Consider the following 18674-nt stretch of genomic DNA (forward strand, 5'->3'; position numbering starts at 1 on the left):
ATCAGACTTGACAAGTTAATTCAAATCGGCTTGATTGAGTATGTGGACATCTTCAGCTCTCAGGTAGAATGACGAACTTTGATCAAAGGAAAAAAATGTACTGTAAAAATAGTACTATAAAGATAATTTAGAGTCAGGAAAGACTCAAGGGAAGCCACAGCTTCAATTATAATCCATATTCACTGTTATTATTAACAAGGAGATAAGACCCATTATAGTTAAATGTGCATAAGGTGCCAAATTTAGCAGCTGTGCAATAGCATTGAAATGCAAAATAAAAGGGGAATTTGGAATGATTTTTGCAAGGCAAAATAAAGAAGAGGAATTAGAATTGATATTAGATATACAATTAATTTGGCTGGAGTGGGCAAGCACATTACTTAACACTAGCCTGAAATGTACTTTAAGATGAAAACAATCTGATTTTTTTTTCTTTCCATTTTTTAGATTAAGTTTCTACATGGGCCAAATATACCAGATGATAGTGAAATTTCCACTTTAATTTGCATGCCTAAGTATAGTCTTGCACATTAGAAATGGGAACAAAATGGAATGTAACCAATAAAATGTAAGTGAATACATCATGGTTAATTCTCAGTCATTTCGATTGTCAAATTCTCAGACATTTGAGAATAAATGCTCTGTATCAGTAACAAAGAAAAAACTAAGCTTATATAATGACTCTCAGATTTTTCTTAATTCTACCAATAATTCTATAACATGAGTGTAACCTGATTTCCGGATTTTTTTTTCAATGCAACAGATTCTTTGTTTAATTAATATGTCTAAATTTGTCAGGTGCTTTGGAGGTTTGTGTGCATGAACTTGAAATATGAAGCCAAAATCACAGAAGAACATGCTATGCACATAGCAAGTAAGTAGACAGCATACTATTTTTGTACTCAGAACTATTTTATATGATGGTTATTACTAGTGCTGGGTATTATTGAAATCTTATAATTTTTAGCAAAGAGGTGTCTAGATGTGACTCTGGATCCTGAAATTCTAGCCAGTCATGGGCCAAAAATGCGCAGTTTTAAAATTAAATAATAAAATTGGGATAACTGATGGTGTTTTACACACACAGTAAATTTCGGACAATGGATTTTTAGTTTGATTAAAAGTGCTATTTTTTAAAATTTTAGTTTGAGTATTAAGAATAAAAAGAAAGTATACTATTATCATTTCTACACTATTTAACCTATAACTGAAAAACCAGCCCATCTTAGACTATCTTCCCAAGAGTAAAGATATTGATTATAATAGTAAGGAATCAATAGAATAAATAAAGAGAGTGAGTAATACTGTTACCTCACATGATTGGTTAGCCTAGGAAACAAAGGATCAGAAAGAACTTTAGAAGGTTTCTTAAAATATATATTTCTGGTCTTGTTTTTTTGAATATATGTGATCTCTCTGCTATCTCTCAGATTTTTTCTTTTTAATCTCACTCATCTTCTAGTTTTCTCTCCTGAGTGTATTTCAGCAGTGCAAAGAAGGCTGTAAAAATTTCCAAAGGAATATTATTTTTTCTTTGAAAATGAAGTACTGTCTCCACTGGCTAGAGCAGGATTTTAGGGTGAAGATAGGGTTAGGTTGCCTTCAGATCCTTTTTTTTTTTTTAAAGTTTATTTATTTATTTATTTGTGTGTGTGTGTGTGTGTGTGTGTGTGTGTGTGAGAGAGAGAGAGAGAGAGAGAGAGAGAGAGAGAGAGAGAGAGACAGAGAACAGATTCTTTTTACAAGGCCCTGATCATTCTATTTTGCATTCTTGCTATAAGGATTATTCTCTGTATCAAGAAACCTTGTCTTTTTAAAATAATATTGCTTTTTAAAAACAGATTAGGGATGCCACTAAGTATTGACATGTCTGTGAAAGGCTTTATATAGAAACTAAGATATATTTTTTAAGGAATAGGGGAACGAAAGTAAGTATGATTATACTCAATCATACAATTTCTAAACCTAGTCATTTGTCAATCTTTCACTGTAAGATGACAATGTGTGTGTATGTATTCTTTTTTATACATACAATATTACATCTTGGGGTCATTCTCCCTAAGTCTTTTGATATCTAACTCATCTTTCCAACTATATATGGATAGTTAAAATTCCATCCTTTCGATATCTCTATGAGAGAGTATGTTGTCTTGAAGAAGTTAGAAATGGCAAATTCCCTTCCAAGCCTATTTGTCTGCCCTTCTGGTTTTCAACACTAAACTAGATTGGAGTTGCACTTATTCAGTTCTAAAGAAGTCACTGAATAAGGGTAGCCAGTTAGGGTGTTATTCATGAATATAGGGTATTGACTAATTCATAAATTCAACCAATGAGCGTGGGTGAGTTTTTTGTTTATTTTAACCAGAAACCGGAGTCAGAACAGTTATTTCTTTTTTAAAAAAGTTTTAACGGTTTTATTGTTTTGTGTTTATTTCTGAGGTATATTGACATACAATATCCTATTAGTTTCAAGTGTACATCATAATGATTCAGCATTTTTATACATTATGAAATGATCCCATACTAGGTCTAGTTATCCTCTGTCACCAAAGTTATTATACTATTATTGACTATATTCCCTATGCTGTACATTACATCCCAATGATTTTTTTATTTTATAACTGGAGGTTTGTACCTCTTGGACCTGTTCACCTATTTCATTTACCTCCAACCCCTCCCCCCTCTGATAACCAACAGGTTGTTTCCTGTATTTATGAGTCTCTGTTTTGTTTGTTCATTTATTTTGTTTTTTAGATTCCACATATGAGTGAAATCATTAGGTATTTGTCTTTTTTTGCTGAATTATTTCACTTAGCATAATACCCTCTAGGTCCATCCATGTTGTTGCAAATGGCAAGATTTCATTCTTTTTTATGGCTGAATAATATCCATTGTATACATGGATATATACATATATATATGGATTATATATATGAACATCTTTTTGATCCATTCATTTATAGATGGACACTTAGGTTGCTTCCATATCTTGACCATTGTAAATAATGCTGCAATGAACAATTGTATTGTTCTTGTATTTCTTTGTGTTTGTGTTTCTTTGGATTGGTGTTTTCACTTTCTTCAAATAAATACCCTGAAGTGGGATTGCTGGATCAAGAACAGTTATTTCTTGCATTGTAATCCCAGATGAACTCTGAAAATCACTTACAAAAATAGATTCTTAAACTTATAAAAAAGTATAAACCTAAAGACTATAACAGCCAATATATGCATATACACTTGTAAACACCACTTACAAACAAAAGACAATAGAGAAATGATTTTAAAGAACTTTTTTCTTATTCAGCTCAGATATTTTATCAGACTAAGATACACATTTTAACCAAACGTATAAACTGATTTATGAGGAATTTAGGAGTGTGTTGTTTTTACATAATCCCCAGAAATTAATGGTCATTTAACTCCTATCATACAACTATGGGTAGTTACACCTGGTGGAAGACCAAATCTTAAGTTTTACCCCTGAATTAAATCTAAGATTAGTATTCTTTTTTTTTAATTTACTATTCTAACTTTTTTTTTTTAATTTTAGAGAAAGAGAGAAAGGGTGCGAGTGGGGGAGTGGGGCAGAGGGAGAATCTGAAGCAGGCTTCATGCGTGGCACAGAGTCTGAGGGAGGTGGGGCTCGATACCGCAACACCAGCATCATGACCCCAGCCGACATCAAGAGTCGGCTGCTCAACTGACTGAGCTAGCCAGGTGGCTTTATAAAATATAAGATTTGAAATTTCTTTTCATATGATTGATTTTCATTCCTTTATACAACACTCATAAGCATTTACTGACCATGTCCTATGTGCCAAACATTAGCACTATTTGTATTAGGAGGTAAGAGGACTAAAATAAACAATAATAACCTAATACCCAATATTAGAGGCCTCAATTTATTGCTAGAGAGGAAAGATACTAACTAGGCATTGTGCTAAGCATTTTCAGTAGTCATCTCATCAAACCTTTCCAAAAGCCCTATGGAATAGGTACAAGTGTAATCCATTGAACAGATGATGGAACTAAACTGGCTCAGGGAAACTCAGTGACCTGTAAAGAGCAGCCAGGTAGTGAATAGCAGGACCAAGAATAGAGCCCATCATTGTCTGGCTCCAATCCTATGCTTTAACAGCCTACCGTAAGCTTCCTGGTGTTGTATCTCAGGAAAGAGGCTGAACTCTAGGAGGCAGGAAGGAGCTGGTGTCACAAAGGAGGTGATATTTTAAGTGCATCTCTAAATAGGCTGTCATCGGGCAGTTTGGGCAGGAAAGAAGGTTGGTGGGAAGAACATCACAGAAAAGTATACTACAGGCAGGTCCTGTGGAGCAGGAGGTTGAAAGGCATGAAAGAGAAGAGCGTGTATGCCAAAACTTTGGTGGTATGAAGAGTGTGTGCCCAGGATGGGAGATGAGACTGTGTAGGTTGGGAGGAATGCCCTGCAAACCTTGAGTGCCGTCTAGATTTTATCCTTGAGGTGGGCATTGGAGTAGGAGTAGGAGTGGAGTAGATAGGGCCGTGAAGGATTTTAAGCAGGGAATGAGTTTTCAGAATTGTACTTTTAAAGGTAACTCTGGCTGAGAAGTGTGGAAGAAGGCGGAATGAGCCGGGATGAGGCATGGCGGTGGTGGTTGTGATGGTGGTGCTAGTGTTGCTTGTGGAGAAACCAGTGGCAGGAAGCCCACACATTTTTCTCTGTGAGGGATGATCAGATTATGACACTAAAGGCTATTGCGGAGGAATAGAGAGAAGTGACAGATCGGGGACAGCCCTTGATGCCCAATTAAATGTGGAGAGGAAAGGAGGTGAGAGGGACTCCCGTGCCTTCTGGGGTTGGGGGTGATCCTCAAATTTCTGAATTGGGGAGCTGGAAGGGTGATGCTCATTCTCTGACAAAACTCTAGAAGGAGGAGCAGTTGGAGGTGAGTTTGGATGTGATAAGCTTGGGGTGACTGTGAGCCATTCCACTGGGAGATAGTCAAGAGGAGGCTAGACACATCTGGGTTGTTGTTATTTCGTGAATGGTTCTTCTCAAAAGAGCCACCCTTTACCTTTTATTGTTATCCTGCCTATCCTACCAGTCACCAAGGCCTGTCAATTCTGCTTTCTTAAATAGTTCTTTAATGTCCACCTACATACATCTCTGAATTGATCATTTGGATTTGTGTGTGTGTGTGATGCCAAATGACAGTAAACACCTTTGTGTTTCCACAAGGCTCTGCAAAATCAGATCTTCTTCAACTTTCTCTCTCGACACCGTTCCATGGAGAGCCTGCATTTCAGCCACACTGAAGCAGCCACACTTCCCAAGGGATCGTGCTTACTCTTGTGTCCAAGCACAAAGACATGTCTCCAACTCCAACCCCCATTCCTGGCTGAACACTAGGGAGAGGCAATGATGAGTAAGACAGGCTGATCCTTCAGGAGTGCCTAGTAGATAATCAGAAAACTGTGGCTCATCTGAGTCATATTTATATCCTTTCCTTGAGGTTCACTGACAGCAAAAAGCAAGGCCCCAGGACGCTCATTTAAAGCAAGTAGGCAATTCTGTAGAGAATCTGGTGGTTACTTCTCATAACATAAAATAGGTGGTTCATGTACTCATGTTGCTTATTTCTACTGGAATTAGTGAAAATGTGAGAGTAGTTCTATTATGTATTATGTATTATGCCATAAATACATCCTGTATGCAAGAAGTTAAAGAAGCTTGTTTTATTATAGAGAAAACTACAACTAGGCAAAGCAAAATTTATCATAAAATATTCTGCTGAATACTCAGAATTCTAAACATGTCTTGGCTGTAGATTGGATAACCTGCAATTACTCTATTACTATCTAATGCACAGAAACTGAAATTATTTATGGACAGAAATAGACTTTCAACTTTCATTTGGTAAAGGCAACATTTTATTCAGTCCAGACAAAAACATTTATAATAATCTTGCTCAAACTAGCCCATTTAGAATAAGCCAAAATTATCCCAGAAAATTGTTTATATTAAAAACAGGCTGAGAGTTGTTTGAACTGTGAATCCCTCCCCCCCCCCCCCCCCCCCCCCCCGCAAATTAGAGGATAAACATTCTTCTTGTTAAGATTTCTTTGGAAAACTCCTGTGCTGCTCCAAGGAAGACAAAACAAAGGTAAATAGCGTGTGCAACGGAAATCTTGCTTAACAGCGTGATTTATTTTCCAGCCTACTAACCAGTGACGGGAGCACATCTATCTTTTCCCAACTGCCCTGAGTTTATTCATCCCTCTGAGTCTGAATTTTGAAAACAAGGAGTGGAGTGTAGAGTTTAAGACCTCTATGGGTCGATGTGTGGCATTCATCACACTGCAACTTAATTTGGCTCGAGTTTAGGGTAAACTACTAGATCGCTTTGTGCCTCGGTTTCCCTGTCTACAGAATGGGGACTGTTGAAGGGGTTAAATGAGATCCTACAGAGCTTGGAACAGTGCCTGTCATATAGTAAACCCTCAACATATGTGAGTTATCATTATTAAGAGTTTCCCTCCGCGCCCCAGTTGGCCTGTCTTTCTAAATATTAGCACAATAAATATAAATGGCATCAGAACGTGAGGGGGCAGGGGCCACGTGATCCCTCCACGAAAGCCACATGTAGGGGCCTTCAGAGAGTTAGCAATAAGGCTGGAAAAGGAAAGGTAGGCGCGTCCGTGGCCCGCGCGATTTCCCGCCGCGCCCGCGTCCCGGGCGGCGGGCGGGCTCCGGGGGCGCCGGGCCACGGCGGCGGCGGCGGCGGCAGCGGCGGCGGCGCGAGCGGCGCCTCCGGGCCGGTGAATCATCCCGGCAGACACCGAGAGCCGCGGCAGCAGAGAGCAGCGCTGAAAAATGGCTGAAGCGGGCACGGGCTTTCTGGAGCAGCTCAAGTCCTGCATAGTTTGGTCTTGGACTTATCTCTGGACCGTGTGGTTCTTCATCGTGCTCTTCCTGGTCTACATCCTGCGTGTGCCCTTGAAAATCAACGACAACTTGAGCACAGGTAAGGCCGGGGCAGTCGGGCCCGCGGCGCTCGCCCCTCCCCCGCCCCGGAAAGTTAGTGCAACTCGCGCGGGGCCGCGGCTGGCGGGGGCGGGAGGCCGGGCGCGCGCTCGGGGACGCGCCGGGGCCCGCGCACCGGACGCCCGCGGCCACCCGCCGAGGACGCGGCGCCTCAGGTGGCCGGGCCCGGCGGCGGGGTCCGAGGAGCGTGAGGGGGCGGCCGGCGGCCTTTCCGGCCCCGCGGAGGTGGAGCCGCGCCGCGCACACGCCGCGAGGCGGGCCCGGCAGGCGGCGTCGGCACCGCGACCTGATCCGGCCGCCCTGCCGGGTGCTCGTCTGCAGGCGACAGAGAGGATGGGAGTCGGGAGCGAGGGCGTTCCCGCGGACGCCCCCTCGGGTGTCTGCGCGCGGACCCCGAGGTTCTCCTCAGAGTTAGAACGTGCCTTTCCTCACTGCCTCTCTGCCGAGGGTGCCGAACACCCGAAGTGTAGTCGCGCCGGGCGTCTCTCCCCAGGCGCCGGCACTCGGCCGGCGGAGGGCGCCTCCGTGGGGGTGCTGCCAGGGGTGCCCAGCTCTGAAGGCCCTCAGCAGGAGCCGAGCCGGGACCCGGGGGCTCGACTGTCCGGGCTGCGCCCTTGGGGGTCCGAATTTGAGCCCCCGGCGTTGAGGGGCGGGGCGGGGTCGCTGTGACTTAGAAGGGGAGAGGGATACCTTGTTAGGGGTATGGATGACGTGTCGGGTTACCAAACAGAATGTCAGAGGGACAAGGAGAGACGGGAAATCGAATTCGTGATGGTTTTAAGTGCTCTCTACCCTTCTCTGTACCCTCTCCCCGCCTGCCTTAGGCTCTGGTAACTAGCCTGTCCCGATCTTTGATCCAGCTCCGCATGCTAAGGAAGTGAGTCCCGCATGTCTCATACCCACGGTCGTAAGTGAAGGTGATTAGAACAGGACCTTAATAAATTGGCAGCCAGCCGACTGAATCCTTAAAAAACAGCCACAAAGAAAATCCACACCGACAGAAACACTCCAGGGACAATTCAGAAACACAAAATATATTTTGAAGGAAGGGTTACGGTCCTTTTCAAAGTCTGGAAATAGTTGTGGGACTAAAGATAGATAGGTTTTTATTATTTAGTTAGTTTAGGTTAGTTGCGTTTCACAGTACTTTGGAGAATCCTGACAGCCCAGAATATGTATGTAATGGATGTATTTACATACTGTTGGAGTCCAGGTCTGGTAATGCATTTTCCTGTGTGTTGTTAACTGCACTAAAACAGTTTTTAGAACGTTTGAGATAATCTACTCATTTTGTTAGATACTTGTGCTTTTAAATTCTAAACCTCAGGCACTTTGATAACTGTAACTTGAACTCATGTTCATACTTACATTTGTTTCATAGTGACCCTGGGAGACAGGATCCTGCACCCTAGAATCATCCTGCCATTTTTAATAACTTTTGCTCAGCCTTTGGATTTAGTCATCTCAAAGACCATGGCTTTCTGGCTATTTTTCATTTAGAGTTGCTGATTGTCACAATACATCTTCCTTGTTTTAGGCGAATATATCTCCAGGATACCTCTAGTCCCAAAGCCCTGTAATTTTGAGAACTTATTTGAATATATGTGGTAAGGAAATCCTGTATTTCTTGATAAATTTGATTATTTTTCTTCCCAGAAATTTATTGTAGGATTTAAAAAAATGTGAACATTTCCTATTTAATACAACTTTAAGATTTGTGTTTTGGAACACACATTTGTATACCGCATTTTTTAAAAAGTAGATTAAATAATCATCCGTGTGTGTATTTGTGTGCATGTGCCCATAAGTGCCATTTATCAATCCTCTGTGCAGAACAGGCAAGAAGCAGAACACCTATTGGGAAACGATAGTTTTTAGGGAGAAAATACCGTAGTTAGATCTTCTCCCAGCAGCTGTAAATCTGGCATGTCTACAAATACCTTTGTTAATTTGTAAAGGGTTGTTGCTCTTTTGGGCTTGTAAGCGCTAGAAAATGTGAAGACGTACAGGCCTTCAGGGCTGGATCTCATCAGATATATGATGGAGGGAGCCTGAGGCTGTTTTCTGTAGTGATGCTGGACTTCTGTTTTCAGTGTGGTTTTATGCACATTTTAGTCATAAAAGAAGGTAAAAGGAGAAGCATATAGAGACAACTACCTCTCTGCTATTTTTGTGAGAAGATGAGGAAAATGGGGACATTGTCCTTGCAGGGAGAGCTAGTGGATTCTAATGGACTCATTTTTCTGTTCCTAAGTCCTGGTGCTTGCTCTTCCTGTGGCGGTGAAGGCGAGTATCCCTGGGGTTGCCACTGAGTCTAGAGCTGCCTTTAGGGAGCTGTGGGTAGCACAGGCCTCCTTCCTCAGGGATGGTGAAGACATCATCACAGTTGGGCAGACTGGTGAGGCAGCCAGGAGCCGAGGGTTTCCATGACACAGCCCCAACTCTGTACTTTGTGGAATCTGGTAAAAATGTTCCAGAGTTGTTTTGGATACCTGCTTGGCATGTTCTTAATAGATTGATTACCAATGACAACTTTAATATTTCTGACCTCATTTGATCTGTTTTTTGATAAATGTGCTTTGTCTGATTTGCTCTTTAAAAAAATTTCTTGAATGCCTCCAATGCATAGGACATTGTGACAGGTGCTATCATGGGGAAGATATACAAGTTTGTAAAACTCAGGCAAAATTAGCAGTTTACCACATGGGAAAAACTTTCCGTAATGCAAAGTGAAGCAGGGCAAGGCAGTGGGAGCTTTTCTTGGACTGAACTTTGGAGCATGAAGAGAATTCTGTGGTTCTGAGTTGGGGATGCAGAAAGTAGTCCTTCCAAGGTCAGAATCAGCTGTGAATCATGTGGAATTTAAAACAATGAAAGAAAAAGACTTTAATGAACAATGATACCTTTGTTGCTCTTCTATCATGTATGGTTTTCCAAGTAAAAATACCTTTAAGGTTCTTTTTATGGTGTGCCCGAGTTCCATTGTTCTACTTCCTTACTACTACCATGTGGGTTTACTTGGCCTTCACTGCATTGAGCCTACCTGTGCCATTTAAGGATAAAGTTCAGAGAATTCCACATAGGGAAAACATCACATTGGCAATGAGATCTTGCAATGAAAAATGAATTTTAAGAAAGATAAGGGAGAATACAAACATATTAGAAATAGCACACATTGGTTAGCTTTGATAATTGATTTTTTTTGATGCTCTGCCCTTGAGTTGGCTAGGACAATGTTAAAACAGTTTCCTATGATTTACTGAAAATAGAATGAACTTTTAACATGATTTTTAAAAACCCCAAATTATGTTATTGCTTGTCAGTTTTCAGGTGAATTAATATATTAAAATAATGGTTTTTCCAAAAGGGCAGAAAATTAATTGTTGATAGGAGCAGTCATGTAGGGTATTATTCAAGAGAAACAGTGGAATAGATTAGTCTTTAAAAAGTAGCACAACTTTATACTGCAATGTTGATAGCACTTTCTCATCTACTCTGTGTTCTGAAATTTTGGATGCTGAATTTAAAACACTTTGCATGTTAACATCGTTTCTTAAAAAGGGCACCTTTGCAAGTTTTGCACCAGGCAGCATACGTGATTTTCCATTTCTTTTTATGTTTCCTGAAAAGCAAATTTTCAAAGGCTTTTGAAATCCTATTTAATTCCTTTTAGAAAACAAATGTAATAGTCTGACCTAGGCTTAAGTTTGTTTATATTATAACACTTTTTTTCTTTTTTGGTGTTAATTAAGGTGGTAAATACAGATGCAAAACTCTTGTATTACTGAGCTGAAATGAAACATAAATATCATTTAGGTATAACTCAGTTTTGAGTATTTTCATATTGGAAATAGTTGCTCTAAATGTAATTAATACTCTAGATTTCTGGTCTCAAAGGCTGCTTGCAGTTAATGTAGGTCTTTTACCCCTACTGTGCCTGTTGTCTAAAATGTTCTCCCCATCTGTAAATCCTACTCATCCTTCAGGACCAGCTTGCCTGCTGCCAGATGATCCTTTCAGCTGAAGTGCTGTTATCTGAGAGGCATGTTGGCAGATTTTACTTTCATGAATTATTGTTTTGTGATTCTAATTCTTTGTTTTCCAGTATAATTTCTTGCACATAGGAGTGGTTCCTTACCATTCATTGGATGAATGAATTTCCAGGTTGTGGTGTACCCAGTGGGTTGGGATTGGAATGATTAAATTGATTAAACACGTTAGTGGGTATGTGCCTTACTTAAATTTTTAGCTTCAGATCCAGGTCAGAGGTTGACACAAAAACTTAAATTCTGTGATTGGTCATATGCGTGTGATTCATGGTGGTCCAGTTCATGAACACATGAAAGGATAATTTTCTAATTAATGTCAGCTTTGAGTTTAGGATATATCCCAGACATTTTAGTTGTCCTTACTTATTTTGGAGACATTTCTCTCAGCCATTAATGAAGAAATGTAAATGATACTTATTTTAAAAAGATTTTTAAAAATGTTTTTTATTTATTTTGAGAGAGAGAGAGAGGGGGTAAGGAAAGAGAGAGGGAGAGAGAGAGAATCCCAAGCAGGCTCCACACTGTCAGTGCAGAGCCTGACTCAGGGCTTGATCTCACAAACTGTGACATCATGACCTGAGCTGAAATCAAGATTCGGATGCTTAAGCAACCGAGCCATTGGTGTCCCAGTGATACTTTTTCTTTAGGCCCTCAGTTTCTGTACATGTACAGTGATAGTTTTATATTCTTTAAGATTCTTTCTAGCTCTAGGATTCTTTTGCAGTGTCTTGGGATAAATTTCATTGAGTGTAGAGTGTAGAAACAAGCAAATACATGGACTTAATATGTGTGAACATATATACTTAGTGAATATATTTTTTCTGGTTTGAACTCTAATTCCTGCTGTATACAACTTCAGATACTATGCAGCTTCCTTCAAAGGCTTTCCATCTCACTGAAAGTAAAGTCCAAATATATTCTGCCGGCTTACAAAGTTGGATGATCTCACCCGTTCCTAGTCTTTCTTTCTGAACTTCTACCACTCTTTCTTGAGATCACTCCCTTCTAAGACAAGTTGTGATTTTTTTTCTTTATTCTTCAACATACCTGCTTATTCCTGCCTTATGGCTTTTGCACTAGCTGTGCCCTCCCCCCAGAATGCTTTCCTACTTGATTTTTGCACAATAGTCTTAACTATTCACATCTCTGCTAAAATTCACTTCTTTTGAGAGGTTTTCCTGATGACCCAATCTAAAATGACCATCCAGTTACTGTCATATCACTGTATTTGAATTCTCTGCATAGCAGTTAGCACTGTTTGCTATAGTTCTTATCTGTTTATTTATTTATGCATTCTTTTAAAAAATTATTTAAATTCAAGTTAGTTAACATACAGTGTAGTATTGGTTTCAAGAGTAGAACCCAGTGATTCATCACTTACATGTAACACCCAGTGCTCATCCCAATACATGCCCTCCTTAATGCTCATCCCCCCCCCCACCACCTCCCTTCCACCAACCCTCAGTTTGTTCTCTGTATGTAAGAGTCTCTTATGGTTTGCCTCCATTTTTATCCTATTTTTTCTTCCCTCCCCCTAAGTTCATCTGTTGTGTTTCTTAAATTCCACATGAGTGAAATCATATATTTATTTTCCTCTGACTGACTTATTTCACTTAGCATAATACACTCTAGTTCCATCCATGTTGTTGCAAATGGCAAGATTTCATTCTTTTTGATTGCTGGGTAGTATTCTACTGCATATATATACCACATCTTCTTTATCCATTCATCAGTCAATGGACATTAGGGCTCATTCTCTAATTTGGTTATTATTGATTAGCTTTGCTATAAACATTGAGGGGCATGTGCCCCTTTGAATCAGCATTTTTGTATCCTTTGGATAAATACCTAGTAGTGCAATTTCTGGGTCATAGGGTAGTTCTATTTTTCAACTTTTTGAGGAACCTCCATACTGTTTTCCAGAGTCGCTGTACCGGTTTGCTTTCCCACCAACAGTGCAAAAGGGTTCCTCTTTCTCTGCATCCTTGCCAACATCTGTTGTTTCCTAAGTTGTTAATGTTAGCCATTCTGACAAGTGTGAGGTGGTATCTCATTGTGGTTTTGATTTGTATTTCCCTGATGGTGAGTGATGTTGAGCATCTTTTCATGTGTCTGTTAGCCATCTGGATGTCTTCTTTGGAAAAGTCCCTATTCATGTTTTTTGCCCATTTATTCACTGGATTATTGTTTTTTTGGGTGTTGAATTTGATAAGTTCTTTATAGATTTTGGATACTAACCCTTTATCTGATATGTCGTTTGCAAGTATCTTCTCACATTCCATCAGTTGCCTTTTAGTTTTGTTGATTGTTTTCTTTGCTGTGCAGGAGCTTTTTATCTTGATGAAGTCCCAATAGCTCATTTTTGTTTTTATTTTTCTTGCCTCCAGAGACATATCTAGTAAGAAGTTGCTGTGGCTGAGGTCAAAGAGGTTGTTGCCTGTTTTCTCCTGTAGGATTTTGATGGTTTCCTGTCTCACATTTATGTCTTTCATCCATTTTGGGTTTCTTTTTGTGTATGGTGTAAGAAAGTGGTCCAGGTTCATTCTTCTGCATGTCGTTGTCCAGTTTTCCCAGCACCATTTGCCGAAAAAAACCGTCTTTTTTCCATTGGATACTCTTTTCCTGCTTTGTTGAAGATTAGTTGGCCATGTATTTGTGGGTCCATTTCTGGGTTCTGTATTCTATTGCATTGATCTCTGTATCTGTTTTTGTGCCAGTACCATACTGTCTTGGTGATTACGGCTTTGTAGTACAGTTTAAAGTCTGGAATTGTGATGCTTCCAGCTTTGGTTTTCTTGTTCAGTGTTACTTTGGCTATTCAGGGTCTTTTCTGGTTCCATTTTTAGGATTGTTTATTCTAGCTCTGTGAAGAATGTTGGTCTTTTTATATCCTGCACCTTTGCTGTATTCACATATCAGTTCTAGCAGTATTTTGGTGGAGTCTTTCAGGTTTTTCAAGTAGAATATCATGTCTACTTCTTTTTGTTGTCTGATTGCTGAGGCTAGGACTTCCTAGTACTATATTGAACAACAGTGGTGAGACTGGACATCCCTGTTGTGTTCCTGACCTTAGGGGGAAAGCTTTCAGTTTTTCCCCATTGAGGATGATGTTAGCTGTGGGCCTTTCCTACATGGCTTTTATGATATTGAGGTATATTCCTTCTATCCATACTTTCTTGAGGGTTTTTATCAAGAAAGTATGGAGTATTTTGTTAAATGTTTTTTCTGCATCTATTGAAAGGATCATATGATTATCCTCTCCTTTATTAATGTGGTGTATCACATTGATTGATTTGCAAATGTTGAACAATCCCTGCAGCCCAGAAATAAATCCCACTTGATCATAGTGAATAATTCTTTTAAGGTACTGTTGAATTCAGTTTGCTAGTATCTAAAATTAGTCTCTAAAAGGCAGCAAATAGATGGATCTTGTTTTTTATCCATTCTGATACCCAGTGTCTTTTGATTGGAGCATTTAGTCCATTCACATTCAGAGTGATTATTGAAAGATATGAATTTAGTGCCATGGAGTTACCTGTAGAGTTGATGTTTCTGGTAATGTTCTCTGGTCCTTTGTATTCTTTTTTCTTTTTTTTTAAACGTTTATTTATTTTTGAGAGACAGAGAACAAGCAGGGAAGGAACAGAGAGAGAGGGAGACGCAGAATCCGAAGCAGGCTCCAGGCTCTGACCTGTCAGCACAGAGCCTGACGCGGGGCTCGAACCCATGAACCGTAAGATCATGACCTGAGCCAGAGTCAGTTGCTTAACCAACTGAGCCACCCGGCGCCCGGTCCTTTGTATTCTTTTTTTATGCCTTCTCATTGTTGTCCCGCAAGTGACTGTAAACGCCATGGGAGTAAGGGTCTTGTTTTGTCTTACTGCCTATCCCTAGGATCTTGAACAGTGACTGTTTAGGGCCTAGGGCTTAGTATGTTTTGTTGAATGGAAAACTATGTCATTTGGTTGTGATGACTCAGCAGTAGCACTGTTTTTTGGGAATGTTTTTCAAATCTGTCAGGTATTCATTTCTTTCTTTTTTTAAATTTTATTTCGTTTTTTCCTGAGTTACTTCAACGAACAAATCAAAGCACACCTGGTGGAGGGTCCAAACTACCACTATGAGTAGGGAGATAAAGCAACCAGAGTCACAACAACAGAAAGCATGTAACACACTCCAAAAAACACCTCCTGAAGGGCCAGGCCCTGGACAGTGTATGACCCTTCTTTAATATAGTAGTGCTTGCAGGTGCAGGACACATAACAAGCTATGAAAACACATAAGGGACAGAAAACTAGCCAAAATGATGAAACGGGAGAATTCTTCTCAAAAGAAATTCCAGAAAGAAATGACAGCTAAAGAATTGCTCAAAACAGATATAAACAATATATCTGATCAAGAATTTAGAATAATAATCATAAGATTATCATGTAGTTAGTCATTTCTTATGAGATTGAGAATTGTGTTTACTGACTCTAAGTGATAAAGGCTACCCTGAAATTTTGACTGATGTTCCAAAATATTTATATGTTTTAATCCATTCTTTAGGGGTAGACTATAAGGAAAGGTATCCTTTTGGTCCATATTGTAAAGTAAGTTTAATATGAAGAATATTAAGAGTAAAAAAATTGATCGCATTGGGAGCCAGTTTGCCTAATATGACCTGAAACTTCAAACATGGGATTTGCAGAGTTAGGTACCTCATATTATCTGTAAGGAAGGAGCTTGGGATTCTACTAACATGGAAAAAGTTCTTATATATAGGGAAGGGCAGGGTAAAAGAAGAGAGATTTGGTTGGGAAGGCTTTCATAGCATTATTGTCAGGCATTATGAAACACACAGAAGCAGAATTTGAAGTGATTAGAAATACTTAAGCACAAGTTTTAATTCATGTATTTGCATATTCTTCCCACTAACTATAGAAGCATTTCTAAGTTTATATGAGAAGCCAGAATGAAAATAGTTTTAGCATTTAAGAAATGTGCTTTATTGCCAATTTCATTGTAATATTTTTTTCTCTGTAAAGTACTATCTGATGAAAGAAAGAAATACCAGCTATGATGAGATGAAAGGAGCATTGAATTTAGAAGATTTGAGTTCAAATCCCAGTTTGCCATCTGCTGGGTATCATTGGACAAATTAAGACTCTTCTCATTTACAAGATGAGGAGGATAATCTCTATTTCTTAGATTTATTTTGAACTCTAAATGAGATAACCTTTAGCACTGAGCCCTGAGCATAAATAATATTAGCAACCATATGTTGTATACCTGGTTGTTAGTCCATTTTGTGGACTCCGACTGTGTTTATTCATTAGTTAATTCATTCATCCACTGGTTTGTTTATTCATTCATTTGGAGAGGAGAGGCAGGTGCCTGTAGATTGAAGTATTATTCCTGTCAGTTATTATTTGGATCTATGATCTCATGTCAGTTGTATTCCTCCCAGGTTCTGCATTTGTTTTCTGTGCTGAACAATTATCGTCTTCTAATATATTGCCAGGTTCACTAATGCTTCCAGTATATTTTGCTCCTTATGAGCAAGGTCCATGCATGGTAAAGTCACATCTTAAAAATAGGATTGAATGTAAATCTGTTGATGTGAACTAGGAAGGGATGAGGAATTAACCTTTACTGGGTTCTTCTGAGAGCAGGGGTTATGACTTTTTCATCTTTGTATTTCCATCATATGGTCATCACTCAGTGATAATATGTGAAAAGGTGAATGCATGAGTATTTTTAAGGCTTCCCAAGATTAATGGCAGTGGTGGTACGTTTCTTATTTCGCTTCACCACATAAGGTTTTTCTTTCCCTTGGTTCAGAGGGCTGTTGCTGACACTCACCATTCAAGGCTGGGTTTATTATTTAGCTCATAACTGAAACTCAGAGAGATAGGGGATTCTGCTGAGATAACTGGGGCAAAAGCTCAAAGACAAGGGAGGAAAAAAGAGTGTTCTTGTGAATCAGAGGAGGTGTTTGCCCTAGGTGGAACTAATGGGCAAATTCAGAGCTGGAAAACACTACGGAGAAGAAGAAATAGTCTGGTGTAAACGTGACTAGTCAGATGATGCTCAGTGACTGTCTGGACATGGGGCTGGAATGGGATTGACAGCAAGTATAGAACTGGACAAGTAGTACAACTTAAGGAGTATTTGTACTTGCTAAATAGACTCTAGTAGGCACAACCCTGGGCATTGTATGAATATGGGTCATGGCTGAGATCATGGCATGAGTCTCTATGCCTGAGATTATTTGCCTTTGGTTTACCAGCCTCGTGATGGAATTGGTTCCTTGACTGGAGTGCAACTTCATATGAGATGATAAATTAATTGAATGAGAAAGTGCTTTGTAGACTTTAAACTATTTAAATCCAAGGCATTGTAGTAGGTTGTTTCTCTAGAAGTTTGTATTCTATAGGCTTTGTCTCTCACAGGGAAATGGCAGGTTAAAATATATAATGGGATCTCATTTATCCTGGGTAGTGTTTGTAAAGAATATCTAAGAATTGCACTAAGCAGGGTAATGGTTTATTGTTGGTTTTTTAAAAAAATTTTTTTAGTGTTTATTTATTTTTGACAGAGAGAGACAGAGCATGAGCAGGGGAGGGGCAGAGAGAGAGAGGGAGACACAGAATCAGCAGCAGGCTCCAGGCTCTGAGCTGTCAGCACAGAGCCCGACGCGGGGCTCAAACTCAGAGACCGCGAGATCATGACCTGAGCCGAAGTTGGACGCTCAACCGACTGAGCCACCCAGGCGCCCCTATTGGGTTGTTTTTAACTACACAGGACTGAACATCTGTTTGTTGTAAATATGAAGCAATATCTTCTAGCATCCTCATTGTATTTGAGATGTCATTGTAAAGATATCTATAAAAGGCTTTTACTTTCCCAGAAGAGAGCGAATATGTAATGAAATTATTTTTTGATGTTACAGTGGAGTAGCTTAGTTGCTCCTGTGTTACTCTTACCAGTCATTCAAATATAGCAGGCATTCCTGCAGTACCTATTGTGCTAAAATAAGAAACTGGCAGGCTCCATTAGCCCCAGCAGTGTTTCATATTAGCTGTGGCTGTGGTCAGAGGAATCACTGTTAAATTCCCGCTACTAAATTTCTCAGCAAAATAAGGCAACATTTATCTGAGAAAGAATTTTTTTCTCTGAATTTTAGGAAACTGAAAGTGTGCTAGCTATAGGCATACTTTATGGAGTACCTTAACTTTGTTTCGTAAATTGACTTAACAGATCTAACAAAGGATGTTGGTTAAGGTCAACCTTTTTGAAAATTTGAGAAAACTGTAGAGGGCTTTAAAGGATCTCTTAGGTCAGTGAGCAAGCACTATTTGTTATTTTTTTGTATAAAACGCTTAGCAATTTAAAATAACACAAACATTTGAAACACTCCGAGGCATAAAAGTCTTAAAAAAAGAAGTAGCTCTATAAGCAGTTTGGGTCTAGATTTATGTGTGATCTACAGTTAGAGGATTTTTTGTTTTGTTAAGAAGTCTGTTGTAATACCATTGTAAATTTATTTGTTTTGCAATAGGTAGAGTATAGTTCTTCTCTCTGTTAAGCTTTTCCAGTTTGTAGTCTCTTTAAGA

The 18674-nt window shown here is 39.5% G+C and overlaps 1 protein-coding gene and 1 long non-coding RNA gene across 7 annotated transcripts in view; both read left to right on the forward strand.

The window, feature by feature from the left end:
• The first annotated feature begins 459 nt into the window (after positions 1 to 459).
• LOC125155179 (uncharacterized) lies at positions 460 to 5261 on the forward strand. Its single transcript, XR_007148081.1, has 3 exons — positions 460 to 568; positions 799 to 874; positions 5222 to 5261. It is a non-coding gene; the product is annotated as an uncharacterized LOC125155179 (long non-coding RNA).
• Positions 5262 to 6744: 1483 nt separating this feature from the next.
• The window catches only part of ST7 (suppression of tumorigenicity 7), a 252467-nt gene continuing 240537 nt past the window's right edge, over positions 6745 to 18674 (forward strand). For 2 of the 6 annotated variants that reach the window (XR_007150291.1, XM_047849622.1), the window contains exon 1: positions 6745 to 7007. Coding sequence is in view for 5 of the 6 variants with exons in the window: in XM_047849622.1 (XP_047705578.1) it covers positions 6857 to 7007 (151 nt within the window). In the remaining variant the exon portion in view is untranslated. The remainder of the gene's footprint in view (positions 7008 to 18674) is intronic. The other 4 variants (XM_047849616.1, XM_047849618.1, XM_047849617.1 and 1 more) reach the window with 4 other exon arrangements.

The sequence above is a fragment of the Prionailurus viverrinus genome, chromosome A2 (assembly GCF_022837055.1).
Source record: "Prionailurus viverrinus isolate Anna chromosome A2, UM_Priviv_1.0, whole genome shotgun sequence".
Lineage (NCBI taxonomy): Eukaryota > Metazoa > Chordata > Mammalia > Carnivora > Felidae > Prionailurus > Prionailurus viverrinus.